We start from the raw sequence: 17,825 nt of genomic DNA on the forward strand, positions 1-17,825 counted from the left end.
CCATGATGTTTTATTTTTATTGTTTTTAGCTTAATAACTCCTGGGGTCCTTTTTTTTTTTTTTTTTTTTTTTTTTTTGTTCAACAACTTTGGTCTCCCCCCCTTTTTTCCTCAACAGAATTTTCTCCCTGGTGTTTTTTTTGGTGGGGGAGGGGGTTGTTCAGTATTTTTAGTTAAACCATCTGGCAACCCTAAACCTGGCTGAGGTTCAAACCTAGGCTGGGTTAGGCAGGATCATTTCCCTCTCTGACTGGAAGCCATTTGGAGCAGGGACCATGTAGGCCAGTGGTCATGATCATCACCCTGGCACAATCAGCCACACCTGGTGCAGCTTCTGACCCCTGCCTCAGAGATCTGCTGGCTCCCCTACAGCAGAAAGGAACCATGGAGCAATAACAAAGTGGTCGCTTTGTTCCCAGCTGAGACTGCAGGGCTCTCTGGCCACCAGCAGCCTAATGGGCAGGACTTTCCTGAGCCCAAGGGAGCATCCAGGGCCTACTCACTAGCACTCATGTTGCCACTATCTTCTGCCTCCTTCACCTCAGATAACTCCCGACCTTCATTTATATTCTCTAGCTGGGACTCATCTGATCCAGTCACTTGTGCTGTCCAGCTGGGGAAGGTGAGCCCAGCAGTTGTCTGCTGGGCTCCTCCCCAGAACAGGCTGGGGAGCAGCCAGTCCTTTGTGACTCTGAAAGGGGCAGACGGTCCTGTTACAGCCCCTCCTTTTGCCTGTGTTTGTACAGCACATAGTGCAACGGGGCCAAGACGAGGGCTCCTCGGCGCTATCACAACCCAAGTGCTAATAAAAGCTACTGTTGGTGCAATGTGGCGGGAGGCTTGCTCCCTACCAACTGCTTTTACAGCTACGACATTTCTGAGAACAAGGAGTGAAGGCCAATAGAAGGAGTGACCAAAGAGGGGCTTTTTCAGTGGCCATCGTTTCACTGGGGCATTGGAGAGGAGTCCTGCCCCCCTCCCTCCCCCGCCGCCACTTCTGTCATTAGCTTTTACCTTCCAAAAGTCAGCTGACTCCTGGACTCTGAGAGCAGCATGAGTGTGCCACAGCCTGATCACACCGTTACGGCAGGCTCTGAATCAAGCGTCAGCAGCCTGATGCTGCTAATAGCGTAGTTCCAGTTCTGTGTTAATCTGGAGTTAAAAGGGGAAGTGACAGTTCTCCGGAGCTTGCATGGCTGCTGGTGCTTCTTGCCTCTCAGGGAGGAGAGGTTATTGCCAAAGGGACACTGTTTGCCGTATCAAAGGGCTTCTTAATCAAGAGGTAAATTAAATGACCTCCCAGCGATTATACCTTTTAGATTGTTGGGTGTCTTAAAATGGAAGCTGCATCCCTTCTGTATTTCCTGTGATCTTTGTGCATGTGTGTTCATAGCTGGGGGTATCGCTTTGCTGCACAGAAGTGGTTAGTCGGAACTCCAAGGCAATGGAAGGCATAGGACTCAGATCCTGCTGCTCTAAAAGCCACTAGGACTTGAGTTAGGAGAATCTCCTTTAGCTGCCAGCAGTATAGAGCCCATGACACACAGTCAAGCAGTTCTGATTCCATCCAGCAGATGGCAGCCAATCCATCTGTCTCTGATGCACACTCCCACACATGTGCCGCACTTCATCACAGGGAGTTTCCAGGGGAGGGGGAGTAGCCGCTTTGAACTGATCTTTAGCGTCTCGTTGAATGGAAAAACAAGGACCTCCTAGAAATATTCAGCCTGTAGAGTAGCTGCAGTGACCTCTAACCCACACAACTACAGACATCTCTCACTTTCATTCCCGGGCATCATCAGGCCATTTATGCTTAAGGGGAATCCTTTAAAGTGCCTGGCCCAACTGGTTTTACTTGCAACCCTCCTTTTGGGGCCCATAGTTGTGACTTCACAGGCTTTAGGGCTGTGGCCCATGCATATGTTTTTCTGCTCACTGGGAACGGGTGCATTCGGTTTCACATCACCAGCGGTGGAGGGGAATGCCAGCCGTGCAGCGGAAGAGTCACGTGCAGCAGCTTAATCTGTCTCCGTTGAAAGCAAGGACAAAGGTCCCACCACAGCTTTTACTGCACAGCAAAACTTACAAGTGGCAACCTTTGCACAAAGGAACTTGGCAAGGAGCAGGCTGGTGTGCAAGAACCCACAGGAAGAGGAGGAGGGGCCCTGCAGCCGGCAGCAGCCCTCAAGGTGCCCAGCGAGACACAGGGTGGGAATACTGCCTACCCGGAGCTCTATTTTCTCTCCCAGCACAGGAGCAATTGGAAAGGTAAGCAGTAGTCAGTCCAGTGGAAAAGTCACTGCTTATTTTCAGCTTGAATGACCTGAGCAACATTTTTCTTTCGGCTGCTGTTACCATGGATTTGCCTGTAGACAGGAGGAAGTCAAACAGGTCCAGGATCTGCAGTTCTAGCTGGACAGTGGGGTGCCGTGTAGCTGTGTTGAAATACAAGTCACCAAAACCTAGAGAGGAGAGAAAACACAGCCGCTGTCTGGGGAGTTATTGAATGTTAAGCACCAGGGAGCAGGTAGCTTGGAGAGGAGGGGCTGGGAAAAGGAGGAAATTGCTCTAGCCTCTCTTTGGTAAATAAATGGCAGGCAGCAAAGTCTTTGAAAATCAGTTGATCAGCTGAAGGGTGTGCTGCCTGCTGCCGCTTGTAACTTATTTCACAACAAGTGTGTCTTCCCCTGAGCACAGAAACTAAACGCTGGTTCCTCTTTGCAACGTTTCTAAGGCAGACTCAGGAAGCTCTGCAACCGGAGAGCTCTGGTGGGGATTGGAGTCAGAATCTCATCGGGACAGGGAAGCGCTCCAGCCAAGAGAGCCTTGAACATGCTTTAAAGGGAGCCGGATGCCTCTGGGGAGCCACAGGAGGAGATCTTGGGGATGGTGAAGCTTGCCAGAGGAGGCAGCATGGCCGGGATGCAGAAGGAAGAGAGTCTGGAGGTACCAAAGGGCACTGAGCCATGTGTGTTGCCAGAGGCTTCCCAGTCTCACGCAGAGGCACTTAAAGACAGGCAGATGCCCAACCCCAGAGTCCAGGCATTATCATCATCCGCAGCAGCAGCGGGGAAGGTGAGTCTCCGCCAGTCACAGAAGCGGGACCTGATCAGGAGCCTGGGCAGATGTAGCAGAGGTTCAGGTAACTGGGAAGTGGGCTCTGACACCGCCCGGCTCTCCATAGGCCAGGGCAGCACGCGGCGGAGAGGTCTGAAGGAGTTCCTGCTGCAGAGCAGTGGAGCTGAGGGAGCCATGTGGCTTGCAGCTGCTCAGAAGATAGCCAGCAGCAGCAGCACTACTGTGGGGATACCCCAAGAGCTGGAGCAGAAGTTGGAACAGAACCCTGAGGACTTGTCCTTAGCTCTAGACCCCCTAGAGCATGAGTGGATGCTGACTGTGGCCCAGGGGAACCCGCAGGGCATCCTGAGATTGCTAGATGTGGATCCCAGCCTGCTGGGCAGAAGAGATTTTGTGACGGGCTTCACAGCCCTCCATTGGCTGGCCAAGCATGGCAACCATGAGGCGCTGATTGAGGTGATCACCTGTGCAGAGAAGAAGGGTTATCATGCGGATGTCAACATTCCCACAGCCAGCGGTGGGCTGACCCCCCTGCATCTGGCTGCCCTGCAGGGCCATGAGATGGTCATTAAGGTTCTGGTGGGAGCCTACGGTGCCAACACGAGCCTGCGGGACCACAGCGGCCACAAAGCCTGGCAGTACCTGAAAGCAGATGCCTCCAGGGAGCTGAAGGAGCTGTCAGGGGCTTTAGAGGATGACCTGGCCCAGCTAGGTGCCTGGAACACCAACAACAACTGCAAGCCATCCAGAAGGGCTGGGGACTCTGGTGCTGAAAGGAACAGTCAGATGTTCTTCAGGCTGCCCTCCTTGAGGAACATGTTCAGACAGGCACTTTCCTTCTTCCAAGACCTTTAAGTTGTCCTCTGTGCCTAAGACTCAGTTTGATGTGGCCTATGAATTGGTTGTGAAGAGCAGCTTGGTTAGGGCTAGGGGAGGTGAGGTATGGAGAACCGGGGTATGGCAAGGTTTGGTAGAGGAGACAACTGTGGAACTGGTACTAACCCATGGGTGCTGAGGCACAGAGATTACTCAAGAGCCATTGACTAAGGCTTTTGCAAACCTGTGCAGACTTGGATCCTGCACCACGCCCCTTGCAAGCCGCGTGCTTAGCCTTTGTGCCTGTGTACCTTGGGGGCAGGATTTGGCTCTCAGGAACTATTCTGCTTGAACAATGGAAGCCTCTGACAGTGACATTTCTTCTGCTGCTTCTTTAACCTCTCCACCGTGAATGGAGACCCAGAAGTGCAGCCTGCCATCCTCCACCCCCATGCAAGTGCCCCACACAGGCCTGGCTCCTTATGTTGTTCACAGCTGGCCAGGGCATGGGCCTATAAAGCATGGGGATGTTGAGAATGCCTTATAAGCAATCCCGTCTGCTTTGTTTACATTGTTTCCCTGCTTGCTCCAGCGCTGTGACTGAGAACAGCAATATGGAAAGAGGTGCTTTTACTTTTAGTGCTGTTGTCGCTGCCGACATTTCCCCCCTGCACAAGTCACAGGATGGAGTAGCAGAGGAAGCCCAATTGTGTGGTTAAAACACAGGACTGGGTGGCAGGAGAACTTGCAGGCTATTTCTGGCTTCTCATGTGACTTTGGTCAAGTCACTTTATCGCTCACTGCCTCAGTTTCCTCTTTTCCAAATGAGGAAAATGCCTGTCGCCACTGCACGGGGAGGCTGTAAGATTAGAGCGACTGTTGTCTGCAGGCTGCTGGGAGGACAGCGGACAGCCAGAGCTAGCAGTGTGTCATAAATCATTCCACGGTGACTCATTGAGAGGTCTCAGAGTTTGGACTCCAGGTGGGGAAAGAAGCAGCCACTGAAACTCCAGAGACAAACGTCTTCATTTCCTGTACATGTCTCTTCTAAGAAAGAACATGGAGGAAAACATAGAAAACAGGTAATGCCACTAAACTGCATGTGCATTCAAAACGCACTGAAAAAAGATCATTTGCATTTCTTTTCCCAGAAGAAATCTGCTGTGTCAAATAGAAACTTGAGTCCCCAATTAGACTCCAGTCCTGGAGCACAGAGAAAATGGTGGTCAGGCAGGCAGCAGCTTTATTTAAACAGCTCCAGCACTCGCAAAGAATGGACACAACGTAGAGAAAAGGAAGGACCTTAGGAACACTCTGACATCTTCTGACCACCTGGGTTTGAGGATTTTAAATTATAAAGCCCGAAGTGGCATGATAGGAGACTCAAGGCACCATAGGCAAAATTTTAAGTGCTAAATGGGATACCTTCTCATGCTCCCTACCTGTTCCCTGGACCCTGTCTCCCTATAGACATCAGTCAGCTCTGCTGGGGGGTGGGGAAAGGGGCCAGATTAGGCAGAAGTTAGTGCAGGTAGGTGCCATGCAGAGGAAAGGAACTTAGCTCACATTCCTAGGTAGGAGGAGCCATTGTTCTGGGAAATAGAAAAGGCACATAGATAAGAACAATAAACAATAATGTACAGACACTCCAGAGAAACAAGGGAGGGAGTGGTTATTAATCCCTCTTTCTAATGTATCGCTGCTCAGATTTGAAAGCATTAAAAAGATAAATCCTTTTCTACTCGCCCGTCTGACGTGTATGTTATTTATCAGAAAAATGCAACTTTGCCCAACTTGTTTTAAGTTTCGGGGCTGCCTCGCAACGACCTAAAACTAACAGCTGCCTCAGTCTTGGTTTTACACAGAATCAGTCTCATTGTTTTTAACCCTCCCCTTTATTGACAATGTGGTTCCACCTTGAAAAGTGACTGTAAAACGGCCTTCTGGTGTTCCATGCTCATCTTCTCTGGATTCCATTCATAAGGGAAAATGATATTTGCCCTCTGACAGCTCTGGAATTATAAGATGGGCTCTGAGATAGGGAGGCTACATGCTAGCACTTAACCAGTAAACTGTTTTAATTTAAGGCCTGCCGCCAGGCCCTGCCACTGCCATAGGGTCCTGCCACAGCTGTGGGGTCCCACTGCCCGGTAGGAATGTCAACATGTAGTCGACTACACAATGAACCAATAAGCCTGTGCTTATCAGTTAATCATACTGACTACTCGCATTCCCTGCCCGCCTGCTGCCTCTGTATCAGAGGCAGCAAGGGTGGGGAGCAGGATACCAGAGCCGCAGAGCCGCCTGCCCCTCCCCACCCCAGTGCTGCTGTCTCTATTGCAGAATGGGGAGACAGGGTAGACTGCCGTGGAGCAGCCTCTGTCTCCAGTGGTCCCAGGTTCGCTGCAGACAGAGGCTGCTCTGTGGGATGCCAGTGCAGCATCTCTGTCGCTGCTGCCACCCCACACTGCTGCCTCTTGCCTCTGACAAAGAGGCAGCAATGCAGGATGGCAGGGGACTCCCCAGATGTGGGGCTAGGAGCGCACTAGCTGCTGGCCCTTCCCTGGGACTATCTGACAGCCCTGTAACTGATAATATTTTGTGCGGTTACACAACTATTCAATTAATCACTAACATCCCTACTGGCCCCTTTGAGGCCGGGGCTGCTTCAGCCTGATGCAGCTGTCTGCCATTAACATTCACCAGCAAGGGCAGGTTAACCAGTAAGTGTACCAGTAAACCTTATGCTTACCAATTAAGGGGACTCAAGTTACAGGTTGGACCTCCCTGGTCCGGCACCTGGGGGACCTGACTGGTCCTGGATGAGGGATTTTTCCAGCCCAGTGGAGGTCATTTCTGGCCCCTCTCCTGCCGACCCTTCTACCAGTCTTCCTGGCCATCCTCTGCCCACAGCTTACTTGGGCCACGTGTTGACCCTCCCCCCCTTGCATAGCAATGAGTTCTCCATTATTCCAGAAAATAATCAGAGTAGCAGCATTGTGCAAGAGGGTTTTTCTTGCGCAAGAAGGGGCAGTGTAGACAGCTCCTTCTGGTGCAAGAGCCTCTTCTGCAAAAATGGCAGCTCATTAGGTATGCAAATGAGGCTCGGCGATATTCAACTCTTAGCCTCATTTGCATATTTCTTGCTTAAGAAGCAACGAGTGTAGACATAGCCTCAGAGTCCCAAGCCATAGCTAGCACTCTCAGGCCCTCTCACCTCAGCTGCACATTTTACACCTCCAGAAACAGTCATATTTAAAATATCTGTGAAACAAACATTCTCACTTATTGCATTAACAGCATCTTTGATTACTAAACCCAGCCCATTTAATTTACTCTGCATTTCACTCAGCTCAGATAATGAGCACAGACTGGTCAGTTCCTAGTAGGGATGTAAGAGGTTAAACGGTTAACTGTTTAACTGATAAGCCGATGCTTATTAGTGCCTGTTACCCTTTAAACTCCCCTAGGGAGCACAGGTGGGAAGCAAGGAGCCTGCAGGGCCAGCAGCAGCTGGCAGCATGGGGCGTGTAGTGGCTAGGATCCTGCAACCCACAGAGGCAGCATGGGGTGGGGGGGAAATATGAGTAGTCAACAGGTTATCAGGGGTGAGGAATCTCAGGCCCGGATGTGGCTCCTGGCTTACCTGGATCTGGCCCCCAAGGCTCAGGGCCCCCCCAGCATTGGGGAGCCCATGCAGGTATTCCAGCCCCCCGCCCCACCACCACGGGGATGGAGCACACAAAATCTATTAGCCTGGGTCTCTCTAAGCTCTGGTGTGAGAGGGGCATGTGGGGGGTGTCTTTCTCCTTCTCAGTTGAGGGCCACATCAGTGAGGCTTTGTTTCTTTGTTTGTTTCTCACTTGTGTGCTGCCCCCAACTGTGATTTTTCTGTGGGTCAGCAGCCCCCAGCTCAAAAAAGATTCCCCACCCCTGGGTTAACTGATAAGCCTAGATTTACCAGTTAATCATCTAGTTCAGTGTTTCTCAACCTTTTTTTTAATAAAGTATCCCCTTTTCAAAAAAAAAAAAAAAAGTACCCCTAGTACCTATAGTTTTCAGACACACAATTTTTTTTTCTACCATTGCAACACATTAGTTTAACCAACTTAATCGTAGCTGGGTGGGCAATGAGATTTTTGGGTGTAAAAAGTACAAAAATAATAAAGTGCTGTAAATTTTAAAACAAAAATTCAGGATTCTCCAAATTTCAGCTGTGTTGACATACCCCCCAGACTTCTCTGAAGTACCCCTGAGGTTGAGAAACACTGAGCTAGTTGACTACTAGCTGATATCTCTATTGTAGACTTATCTCCCTTCTCCAATGATGCTGAAATCACTTACCTCGCACATCCCCCAAAAGGACTACTGGAAGATTAAATATGACTGATGGGTCCTGAGGTTGATACAGACCACTAGCCCAAGGAAGTCTCACTAGACATTTGTAATAGCCTCAAGGTGCAGTCACTAACTCTTGCTCATGGCCACCCAGACAATTTTTCCTAAAGTCTTTAATTACCTTTAGGAAAAACTAGGGGGCTATGACCCCCGCTTGCTATGCTCACCAACCTTCCTCTCTCTGGCAGCTTTCGTAGCCAGAGTGTGAGAGTTACACTCACCAACCCCCCCTCTCTCTGGGGGTAGGTGTTTGGCCAGGTGGGAGGGTGCTGGAGTGGGCTGGGGGGTGTGAGGTCTTGGTTGAAGGGATGAGTGAGGGGGCTGAGAGTGCAGAGTCTCAGTGAAGGGGATGTGTGAGGAGGCTGGGAGTGCAGGGTTTCACCAGGGCGGTGATGGGGCTGGGGCCATACTAGGAGCCCACACTGGTGCTCCAGCCTCACCCCCCGCAAGCTGAGACCTCACACCCTCAGTCCCCTCATTCACCGCCCTGCCAAGCAGTGGGAAAAGGCTCTAGGAAGCGCATCTCTGTGCTCCTGTTCCCCCACCCGGGAGGAGCGCGTGCAGATGCTTCATCCCCACAAGCCAGATCCGGTGGGGAGCCTCAGGACTGTCTTCCCTCTCCTACCCCCTTGCAGGAAGCTGGTGCTGGTGCTTCAACCTCGCGGGGGGATGCGGCGTCCCAGTGAGCGAGGGGGCTGGAGGTGCAGGATTTTGGCAGGGCAGCGAGGAGGCTGGGGGTATGAGTGAACGGGGGTCTCGGCAGGGCAGTGAGTAAAGGGGCTGGTGATGCAGGGTCACAGTTTGGGCCGGCTGGTGGCAATGGAAACGTGGCGGTGTGTGAGGAAGGGCTGCAGGGGAAGAGACCCGTCAGTGTGGAAGGTGGCCAGGAGCAGGAGCTGTTGGTGTCCTAAGATGACGACCCTGTGGGGGAGCGATGTAAGAGCCAGAGGAGCTTCCTGGAACGGCTAGTGAGGCACCCTGTATGGAGGTAAACATGAACTGGGGGAAGGGAGACTACGCCAATGACATCATTCTGTCGTCCAATGTAGACATATATGTACACATCCAAATCATTGCAATTTTTATGTAGGCATTTATTGCAACTCAATATAATGTACAATTGTCTCTTTTGCTTAGTAGGCCTAAATGGAACAGAAACTAATGTCCTTTGCATGTTCCTGTTTTGTTTCTTTTGCTTTTAAGATTTTTTTTTCAAATTGGCTAGCTAGCAAGTCTGTTTCTGGGAAAGGTGATATTTGTGCTCGTTAACACGGCTTTGTCCCCCCTCCCAGTCACTGCTCAATACTCAACTGACTGAACGGCGGACATGAACCTTTCTTGTCTATGGCCTTTCCAGTAAGGCCTTTGGAGAGACTGGCAGTTGTGTAAAGCCCCACAAGCTGCCTGCTTTATGCAAAGTATGTGACCTAACTTAGCACACACTGCACCTTAGCATTGACTTGCTGTGAACGTCATTAAAAAGATCAGCTCCACTTATTGTAAACACTCTGCTGGTCCCACAAGGTGTGGTGAAAAAAAGCTTAAAGGTTAATTTCAACTAAATTCCCCCAGAAGGGACAGCAATTACAGCTCACTCCTCTGCTCCATTCAGCAACAAGCTCACTTGGTCTCAGCTAAATCAGTACACAAAAGTATGACCATAGTTATTTCCAGGTAAACAAAATGTACATACTGGACCCAACATGGTGCAGAGCAAGGGATCAAGAGGGGACTTGGTCCCCTCTGATGCCGAGTCAGCATGACCTTGAGCAAATCACAATGTTGCTGTGCTTCAGTTCTCCCCACTAACAAGACCTTTGTAGAACTTCCATCTTTGCTTTCAAGAATCTATATAATTGTGTCATCTAGCTAAGGGTCATTACTGTAGAGTGCAGGCATAAAATATTTCAGGGGACTGATGACTCAACCAATTATAATCCTGTCTATTCCTCCTCCCTCCCACGGCCTCCCACTAAAAAACCTCATCCTGCCTTCCTAAAGAATCAATTTTTTGATTGTTGTATCTAGAAGCATTAACAATTCAATTGGTCTGATAAATGCTCCCACTTCTGTTCAGCTAAGTCACCCAGAACTCTAATTGGAAAGATTTCCACCTTCAGTCATCCCCAACATCTCACTGTTGACCTTTTATTTTATACCCCTCCAAAATCTTCTGTGGATTGCAATGACTATCAAAATGCAAGTTTCCAAAATTAAATCTAGTTATTTGAGAATAATTGACTGTGTAAGGTTTTCTTAATGCATCACTTTTGGATTTGCAACAAAATATTTGTGCCTCCTAGCTGAATGCATGTGGATTACTCTGTGCCATTTTCTCAAATATACTGCTTGCGATTCCGTGCAATTTGACATTAAAATCACTGCAAAAGGACTTGGGATCAGATTTTTAAAGCTACTCAAGATTCTGAAAATGCAGACCAATTCTTAAATACCTTTGAAAATCTGGCCTTCAGTGTACAAAAGGGTTGTATCAGATAAAACAGACTGGGCAGACTGTTAAAAATTGAAAATATTAGCTGTATGTAATAGGTAAGATGCATACAGCAGTTTATAAGCACTAGGACAATACAAGATGGAATGGCCTGTAAGTGGAGATTTTCCAGTTTACTTGAGAAGGATTCAATTATTTTGCTCATTCATGTGGAATCCCTTGCACATTATACATAACTGTGACCCTCAAAGTTACAGACTAACATTGCTATCCTGCTGAGCTTTATTAGTTCAGTCACCTCTCCTAAATTGAGATTTGTATTTTCTTTTAAAGGCAAGCCCATATTTCTAAACTCTCTCTCAAGTTTAGTTGTTCACATATCATTATGGCAAAAGGGTACAAGAGGGAGATATTGGTTTTGTTTGCTCATGTTAAACCATAGAGATAGAAAAGCTTCAGAGGGGTAGCCGAGTTAGTCCGTAACAGGAAAAACTTAAAAAACAACAAAGTCTGGTAGCACTTTAAAGACTAACAAAACATGTTGGTATCATGAGCTTTGGAGGGCATAGCCAACTTAAGTTTTTCATACAGATAGAGACTGAGATGGCATGATCAAGTCTCAGTGATACATGCTCACATTAATTTGTCTTTATTCTCCAGATGACCCAACCATCTCACATACTCCATGTAATAAAATTCATCCAGAATCATTAAAGGATCAATAATGCTCATATTTATTAACAAACCTGTAAACCGGCAATACAAATTAAGTCAACAATATGTGAGCACAGAAATAAACCCCAATGAAACAGTTTTATTTTTTCAATTACACTTATTCCAAAGAGTCTGTTGAAGGTTATCTTTCAAGACCACAGTTTGGATTTTTTGTTGTGGAGGGAAGGAGGCAGTAAACAAGATTCAACATTCCAAAATGAATCATTGGTGGTTTTTATAGCAACGAGTATTTCAGGTCTTGGGGCAGGAGACATTTGTGTCATCAGAGTTCCCATGTGAGCAGTTCTTTACAAGCCCAGCTTGGTCCTTCTCCAATGCCTCCTTTTGGAGTTGTACCTACAACAAAAGCACCACACTTAATAAGCAAGGCACATTTGAGCGTCTGTAATGTAGATCACAATCACATTCAGAATTAACTCAGCAGTAAGGAGCTGGAATGTCTTGTAACAGTTTAGTTGGGAGTTGGTCAATCAATTTATGTTAAATTACTTCAGATTAATTTTTTAAACTGGTTTCCATATGTACATGCTTTCCTCTCTCACTAGGTATATGAACCCATACTGGATTAATATTAGCAACTGCAAAAAAGTGAAAGTTCTCAGAAGCATACTTACCTAGAAACAGCAGCACTGATTATGTGCATACACTGTGCCACTATCCTAAAAATCATGAGGTCAGTGCTGGCAGTAAAGAACTGGCTAGCTCTTAAAAACATCGTACCATTTTTACCAAAATAAAACATTCCCATTCCCAACAGAAGTGGATTCTTGAGACTATAAGTGCAGTGCATTGCAGCATGGAGAAAGCACTTTTTCTAGGGAAATAAATCCTTTAAAGCATTCAAAACTGGCACAATCCAAAACTAAAAATGTCATGCGTGTGTCCATGTTAATAGTTAGTAATTTCACCAATGGATAGGTGAAATCAAAGGCAATATTAACAGCATTACTCTCAGCAGGAAAATGGCAGTACTCCCACAGAATGAAGCACTGTAATTGCAGCCTGCTTTATCAAATATTTTGGGCAGAAAACTAATGCATCAAAAGCATCAGTTTTCTGCCCAAGTGCTGGAAGTCAAAAATAAATAAAATTATGCACTTTAGTGACACTAACTCTCCACATGCCTGCAACACAGCTAGATAGGTACTGTGCCCCTTTTACAAGTGGATAAACCAAGGCAGAGCTAAGTGACTTAAGAACAGAGAGCAAATTAATTGTAATGACAGCAATAAAACTGTGAGCTTGCATCAGACTGTGAAGACTAATCCACTGGGATCGATTTATCGGGTCTAGTGATTGCTCAGACTTTGAGGATAGGAAGGGTTTGAGGGCTTTTCCTATTAACCCATCAATAGATCTGAGGTACATTATCTTGAGTTATGTCACTATCATAACTCAAATTGCATAGCTTAGATACTGCTCCGGACAAGTGGCCCCTATCTGCAGCAGGCCCACAGCGAGGCTGGAGCAGCCCCCTGCCCCTGGCAGGCAGGGAGTTGCTCCAGCCCGTACCCTGTTAATCAGAACTAATCAAGTCCTTATCTGTTAATCGGACATCCCTACTCCAAATAAATCTATTAGTCTTTAAGATGCCACAGGACTCCTTGTTATTTTTGAAAAAAATTAAGATACTTTAAGAAATGCACCCCTGACTCTGCCTTACAACTTCAAGTATTACAGACTACGTAAAAGAGAAATACATTGTGACTGTTTTAAGTTTTGTTGTAGTTTGTGGGCAATAGGGCCCTACTAAATTCATGGCCACAAAAAAACTCGTCATGGCCCATGAAATCTGGTCTCCCAACATTAAAGCTGGTATTCTGTGTGGTTTTATCCTAATCGATACAGATTTCACAGGGGAGTCCAGTGTTTCTCAAATTGGGGGTTCTGACCCAAAAGGCAGTTGCAGAGGGTTAGGGTTAGCAAGGTTATGTTAGGGGACTGCCCTTACTTCTGTGCTGCCTTCAGAGCTGGGTGGCCAGAATCTGGTAGCAATGCCCACCTCTGAAGACAAGTTGAAAAGTCCCAGTCGTCATTTCTCACATGGGCAGCCATTTCACACCCCCTAATAATTTCTATTGCCCGTTTCTGAACCTTTCACAATTCTAATATATCCTTTTTGAGATGAGGCAACCACATCACTATTCAAGATGTGAGCATACAATGGATTTATACCAAGGACATAATAATGTGACTGTTTAAAACTGTTGGCTGGTGCATGTCAGAAGCCAGCTTAAAAGTCAGCTTCTGGCTTGCATTGGCTCCTTTGGAGCCAGATGTACTGTGGGCTCTGCCGTAGAAGCTTTATACGGCAGAGCCTCCATTGTGTAACCACTAACTTACCTAATTAACTGCTTTTTAACACCCCTGATTTATACAGAGGCAATATGCTAATTTCTGTCTTATTACCCATCCCTTTCTTAATGAGTCCCAACATGTTTGCTTTTTTGACTATGCTGCACAATGTGTAGATGTCTTCAGAAAATTATCCAAACATGACAACAAGATTTCTCTTGAGCGCCAACAGCTAACTTATAGCCCCAACTTTTTACATGCATAGTTGGGGTTATGTTTTCCAATGTGCCTTACTCTGCATTTATCAACATTAAATCTCATCTACAATTTTGTTGCCTAGTCACCCATTTTTGTGAGTTCCTTTTGAAACTCCTTGCAGTCTGGTTGGGATTTAACCAGCCTCAGTAGTTTTGAATCATCTGCAAATTTTGCCATTTCACTGTTTACCCCCTTTTCCAGATCATTTATGCATATGTTGAATAAGACTGGTCCCGTACAGACCTCTGTGTAACACCTTTCTCCATTTTGAAAAAACTAGCCACTTGTTTTTACTGTTTCTATCTTTTAACCAGTTTCTAATCCACGAGAGGATCCTTCTCTCTTCCTATGACAGGCTTACTTTGCTTACGGGCCTTTGATGAAGGACCCTGTCAAAGGCTTTCTGAAAATCTAAATATACTGGATCCTCCTTCTCCATATGCTTGTTGACCCCCTCAAAGAATTCTGGGAGACTGACTCTTCCCCAGCAAATTATAGTCATCTATGTGCCTGGCAATTTGGTTCTTTACTATAGTTTCAATCACCTTGCCCGATACTGATATTAGGCTTATTGACCTGTTAACTGCCAGGCATGCCTCTGGAGTCCTTTTGAAAAAATTGGTGTCACATTAGCTATCCTCTAGTCATCTGTTATAGTTAGTAGCTCTGCAATTTCATATGTGAATTCCATCAGAACTCTTGGATGAAACCATCTGGTCCTGGTGACCTATTGCTGTTTATCAATTTGTTCCAAGACTCTTTAATGATACCTCAATCCAGAACAGTTCTTCAGATCAGATGTGACTTAAAAAGAAGAGCCATGGTTTGGGAATCTCCCTCACATCCTCAGCTGTGAAGACCGACAAAATTATGTATGGTCTCCGCCATGGCCATATTGTCTCCAAGTTCTTTTTTAGCATCTTGATCATCCAGTGAGCCCACAAATTGTTTAGCAGCGCTTCTGCTTCTGAAGTACTATCTTTTGACTTCTGTCCCTATAACTCCTTTTTGGATCAAGCCCCTACAATTACAACACTGTAAAATTTCAGATTTAAACAATTGACTTACTATGATTTCAAAAATCCTATTACTCTGAAATTGACCAAAATGCAGTGAATTTAGTATGGATGTCATTGTGTAGTGGGCTAGACACATTCCCTCCCTGCCCCACTGCCTCTTATCAGCGGCAGCAAGGGTGGGGTAAGCAGGAGATGGTGCGCATGAGGAACTGGCTTAAAAGCCAGCTCCCCAGTCCTGCCCCTCCCCACCTCCTACAGAGGTGGGGCGGGGGCAAGCAGGAGCTGGGGGAAAGCTGGCGTAAAGGCCGGAGCCAGGATTCTGTACATCCTGTGGTTTCAGTGAAGTCACAGGCTCTTGCTTGTTTTTGTTCATTGCTAAGGTGCTACTAAATTCTAGGGATGTTAGATATTGTGTAACTGAATAGTTGTGTAACCGCATGAAATCTTAGCGGTTACATGACTACTGGATAGTCTCTGGGGGTATGTCTACACTTGCACCCTCTTTCGATAGAGGGATGCAAATGAAGACATTTGAAATTGCAAATGAAGCCGGGATTTAAATATCCCATGCTTCATTTGCATATTCGTGTTATGGCGCTATTTCAAAATAACAGACCCTGTTAAGACACGGTTATTTCGAGAGAAAACCCTTCTCTCAAAATAATCCTTATTCCTCATACAATGAGGTTTACCAGTTATTTTGAGAGAGGGCTTTTTCTCGAAATAACTGTATCTTAACATGACCTAAGGTTAGTAATACATGTTTTTTCATGACAATATATCCATGAATACAAGATTCTTCTCTCCATCCACCTGCCACTACTCATATTGCAAATGGAGCTTGTATAACTAAGGGCTTTCGCCAGTACAGCTTTATCACAGACCTCTACAATCCAAACACACAGTTATGCCAATGGAAGTGTATAGTGCAGATATGGCCTTTCTATATATATTTTGATCAAGTGTGGCGGCAAACTGTGAATTCTCAGTTGTTTTTACCTGATCTTATTGCCAGTTTTCATGCGAATCCATTGTGGGATGGGCCGGTTCTGCTTTTGCTTCTTGGCAAGGAACCGCTTGATCTTGAATGTCTTGTGGGACGACTAAGAATAAAGAGATAAAGCAAAGCCATTGGAAGCACTCTCATAACAAAAGTTGCATTCAGAGATAATCCCTGCAGCCCGATCCTGTGAGGACTTGCCTGTACATGGAAATATCAGTGGTAACCAAAGGGGCAAAATTAAGCAGATTGAGAACTAGTGCACTTGTGTACATTAGGGATGTTAACTATTGATTATTTTATTAGTCGAGTAGTTGATGGAATTTCCATCGACTTATTCAATAGGCACTTCTGCATTCCTCCTTTGAAATGTACAAAAGCCCCAAAAGGCGGGGAAGTCCTGCTTTGAAATGTACAAAAGTCTCCAGCAGGGGCTCCTGTGCATTTCAAGGGTCAGTGGGGGACTCCCCAGCTGATCCTGGGCTCCGCTCTTCAAACTGGCAGTGCAGCATGGGAGTCCCAGGTGACCCCGAGGCTCCACAACCACTTTGAAGTATCCTCTCCCCCCTACTTTGCTGCCTCTATCTGATAGGGAGGAGGAATCGACTAGTCCTTAACATCCCTAGTGTACATATGACCACCCTGCCTTAGTATCAACCTAGTCAAAGCTGCACCGGTTTATTTAAACAAGATTGTAGCACACTTACACTTGTGCCACAGAGCCTGACAAACATGGAGTGGACAGGATCTCAGAAGGAGCAGCAGAACCTAAAGGCCTAGGTCGGATTAAATAACTTCATCCAGATCTCCCCAGGTATCTCAAAAGATCACAAATCCTGACTCCAAAGCTGACGCTATCACAAAAGGGGGGGGGCTCTTCCCGGAACAGGGCGTGCTCAACCTCCCTGCCCCCCCAGGAATTAAGGCCACGTGCATTACCCTGGTTAACCCCCCCCCCGTCTCCTTTTCCTACTGAGCTGGGAAGCTCCGCATCGCCCAGTAACGGGTCTCAGGCCCGCAGCAGCTGGAGGACAGCGAGGGACGGGAGCGGCCCAGCGGACAACACCGGCCTCAGACCCTGGGACGCTGCAGGCGAGCTCCAGCCTCCTCCCACCCCTAGCGCGGCCTCGCTCGCTCCCACCAGGAACCTGCCCGGGCGGCCGTGGCTGCTCCGGCTAGGAGCGGGCCGGGAAGGGGGCGGACCCTGCTCCTGCCCCCAATTCCACCCCAGCCGGGCGGGAGGGGGACCCCTCCAGGTCCGGGCCCCGGAGCCGAGCGCGGATCAGCTCGCACAACAGCGGATGGGGCCGGATAGTCTCACCATGGTGCGGAGCGGCCAGCCGATCACCACAATGGCGGCGCAGGAAAGGAGGGGGCGGGGCTGGAGAGCAAGGGCTGATGGGGCGGCCGCAGGAACAGCGACACCCAGCGGCTCCCGGGGCCCGCTGCAGGCTGGCTCTGTCACGTGTTCCGCCTTAGAGCGACAGCCTGTAGGCGCAGGACCTCTAGCTCGCTGGGCAGCCAGAGCCAGTGGCGCGGGAACAGTTTTAAAAGTGGGGGTGCTGCCCCCCGCTGAAGCCGGGAGCAAAGCCCGGCACGCTGGCCGGGGGACCCTGCGCATTGGGGGACAGTAGAGGTCCCCGGCATACGGGGCTCAAACCGGGACCCCAGTACCCAGAGCTGGCTGCAGATCCCCTGGCGCGCGGGGCAACAGCAGCCGCCCCCCCAAGTTCCCTCAGCTATGGCCACGTCTGTTAACAGCTGCTGTAACCCAC

General features: G+C 47.8%; 2 protein-coding genes and 1 non-coding gene across 3 annotated transcripts; 1 reads left to right on the forward strand and 2 right to left on the reverse strand.

Moving 5' to 3' along the window:
• Positions 1-1,295: 1,295 nt before the first annotated feature.
• SOWAHD (sosondowah ankyrin repeat domain family member D) lies at positions 1,296-11,606 on the forward strand. Its single transcript, XM_006115410.5, has 2 exons — positions 1,296-2,267; positions 2,734-11,606. Exon 2 carries the CDS (start codon positions 2,886-2,888, stop codon positions 3,930-3,932), a length of 1,047 nt encoding a protein of 348 aa, XP_006115472.3. The 5' UTR covers positions 1,296-2,267; positions 2,734-2,885; the 3' UTR covers positions 3,933-11,606.
• RPL39 (ribosomal protein L39) lies at positions 11,454-17,686 on the reverse strand. The gene is made up of 3 exons (XM_006115409.4): positions 17,372-17,686; positions 16,050-16,153; positions 11,454-11,814 (listed from the first exon to the last, which is right to left on the reverse strand). Exons 1-3 carry the CDS (start codon positions 17,669-17,671, stop codon positions 11,766-11,768), a joined length of 453 nt encoding a protein of 150 aa, XP_006115471.4. The 5' UTR covers positions 17,672-17,686; the 3' UTR covers positions 11,454-11,765.
• Positions 12,356-12,487, reverse strand: LOC142818257 (small nucleolar RNA SNORA69). Its single transcript, XR_012895641.1, has one exon. It is a non-coding gene; the product is annotated as a small nucleolar RNA SNORA69 (small nucleolar RNA).
• Positions 17,687-17,825: the final 139 nt, after the last annotated feature.

The sequence above is a fragment of the Pelodiscus sinensis genome, chromosome 13, assembly GCF_052426305.1.
Source record: "Pelodiscus sinensis isolate ZL-2025 chromosome 13, ASM5242630v1, whole genome shotgun sequence".
Lineage (NCBI taxonomy): Eukaryota > Metazoa > Chordata > Testudines > Trionychidae > Pelodiscus > Pelodiscus sinensis.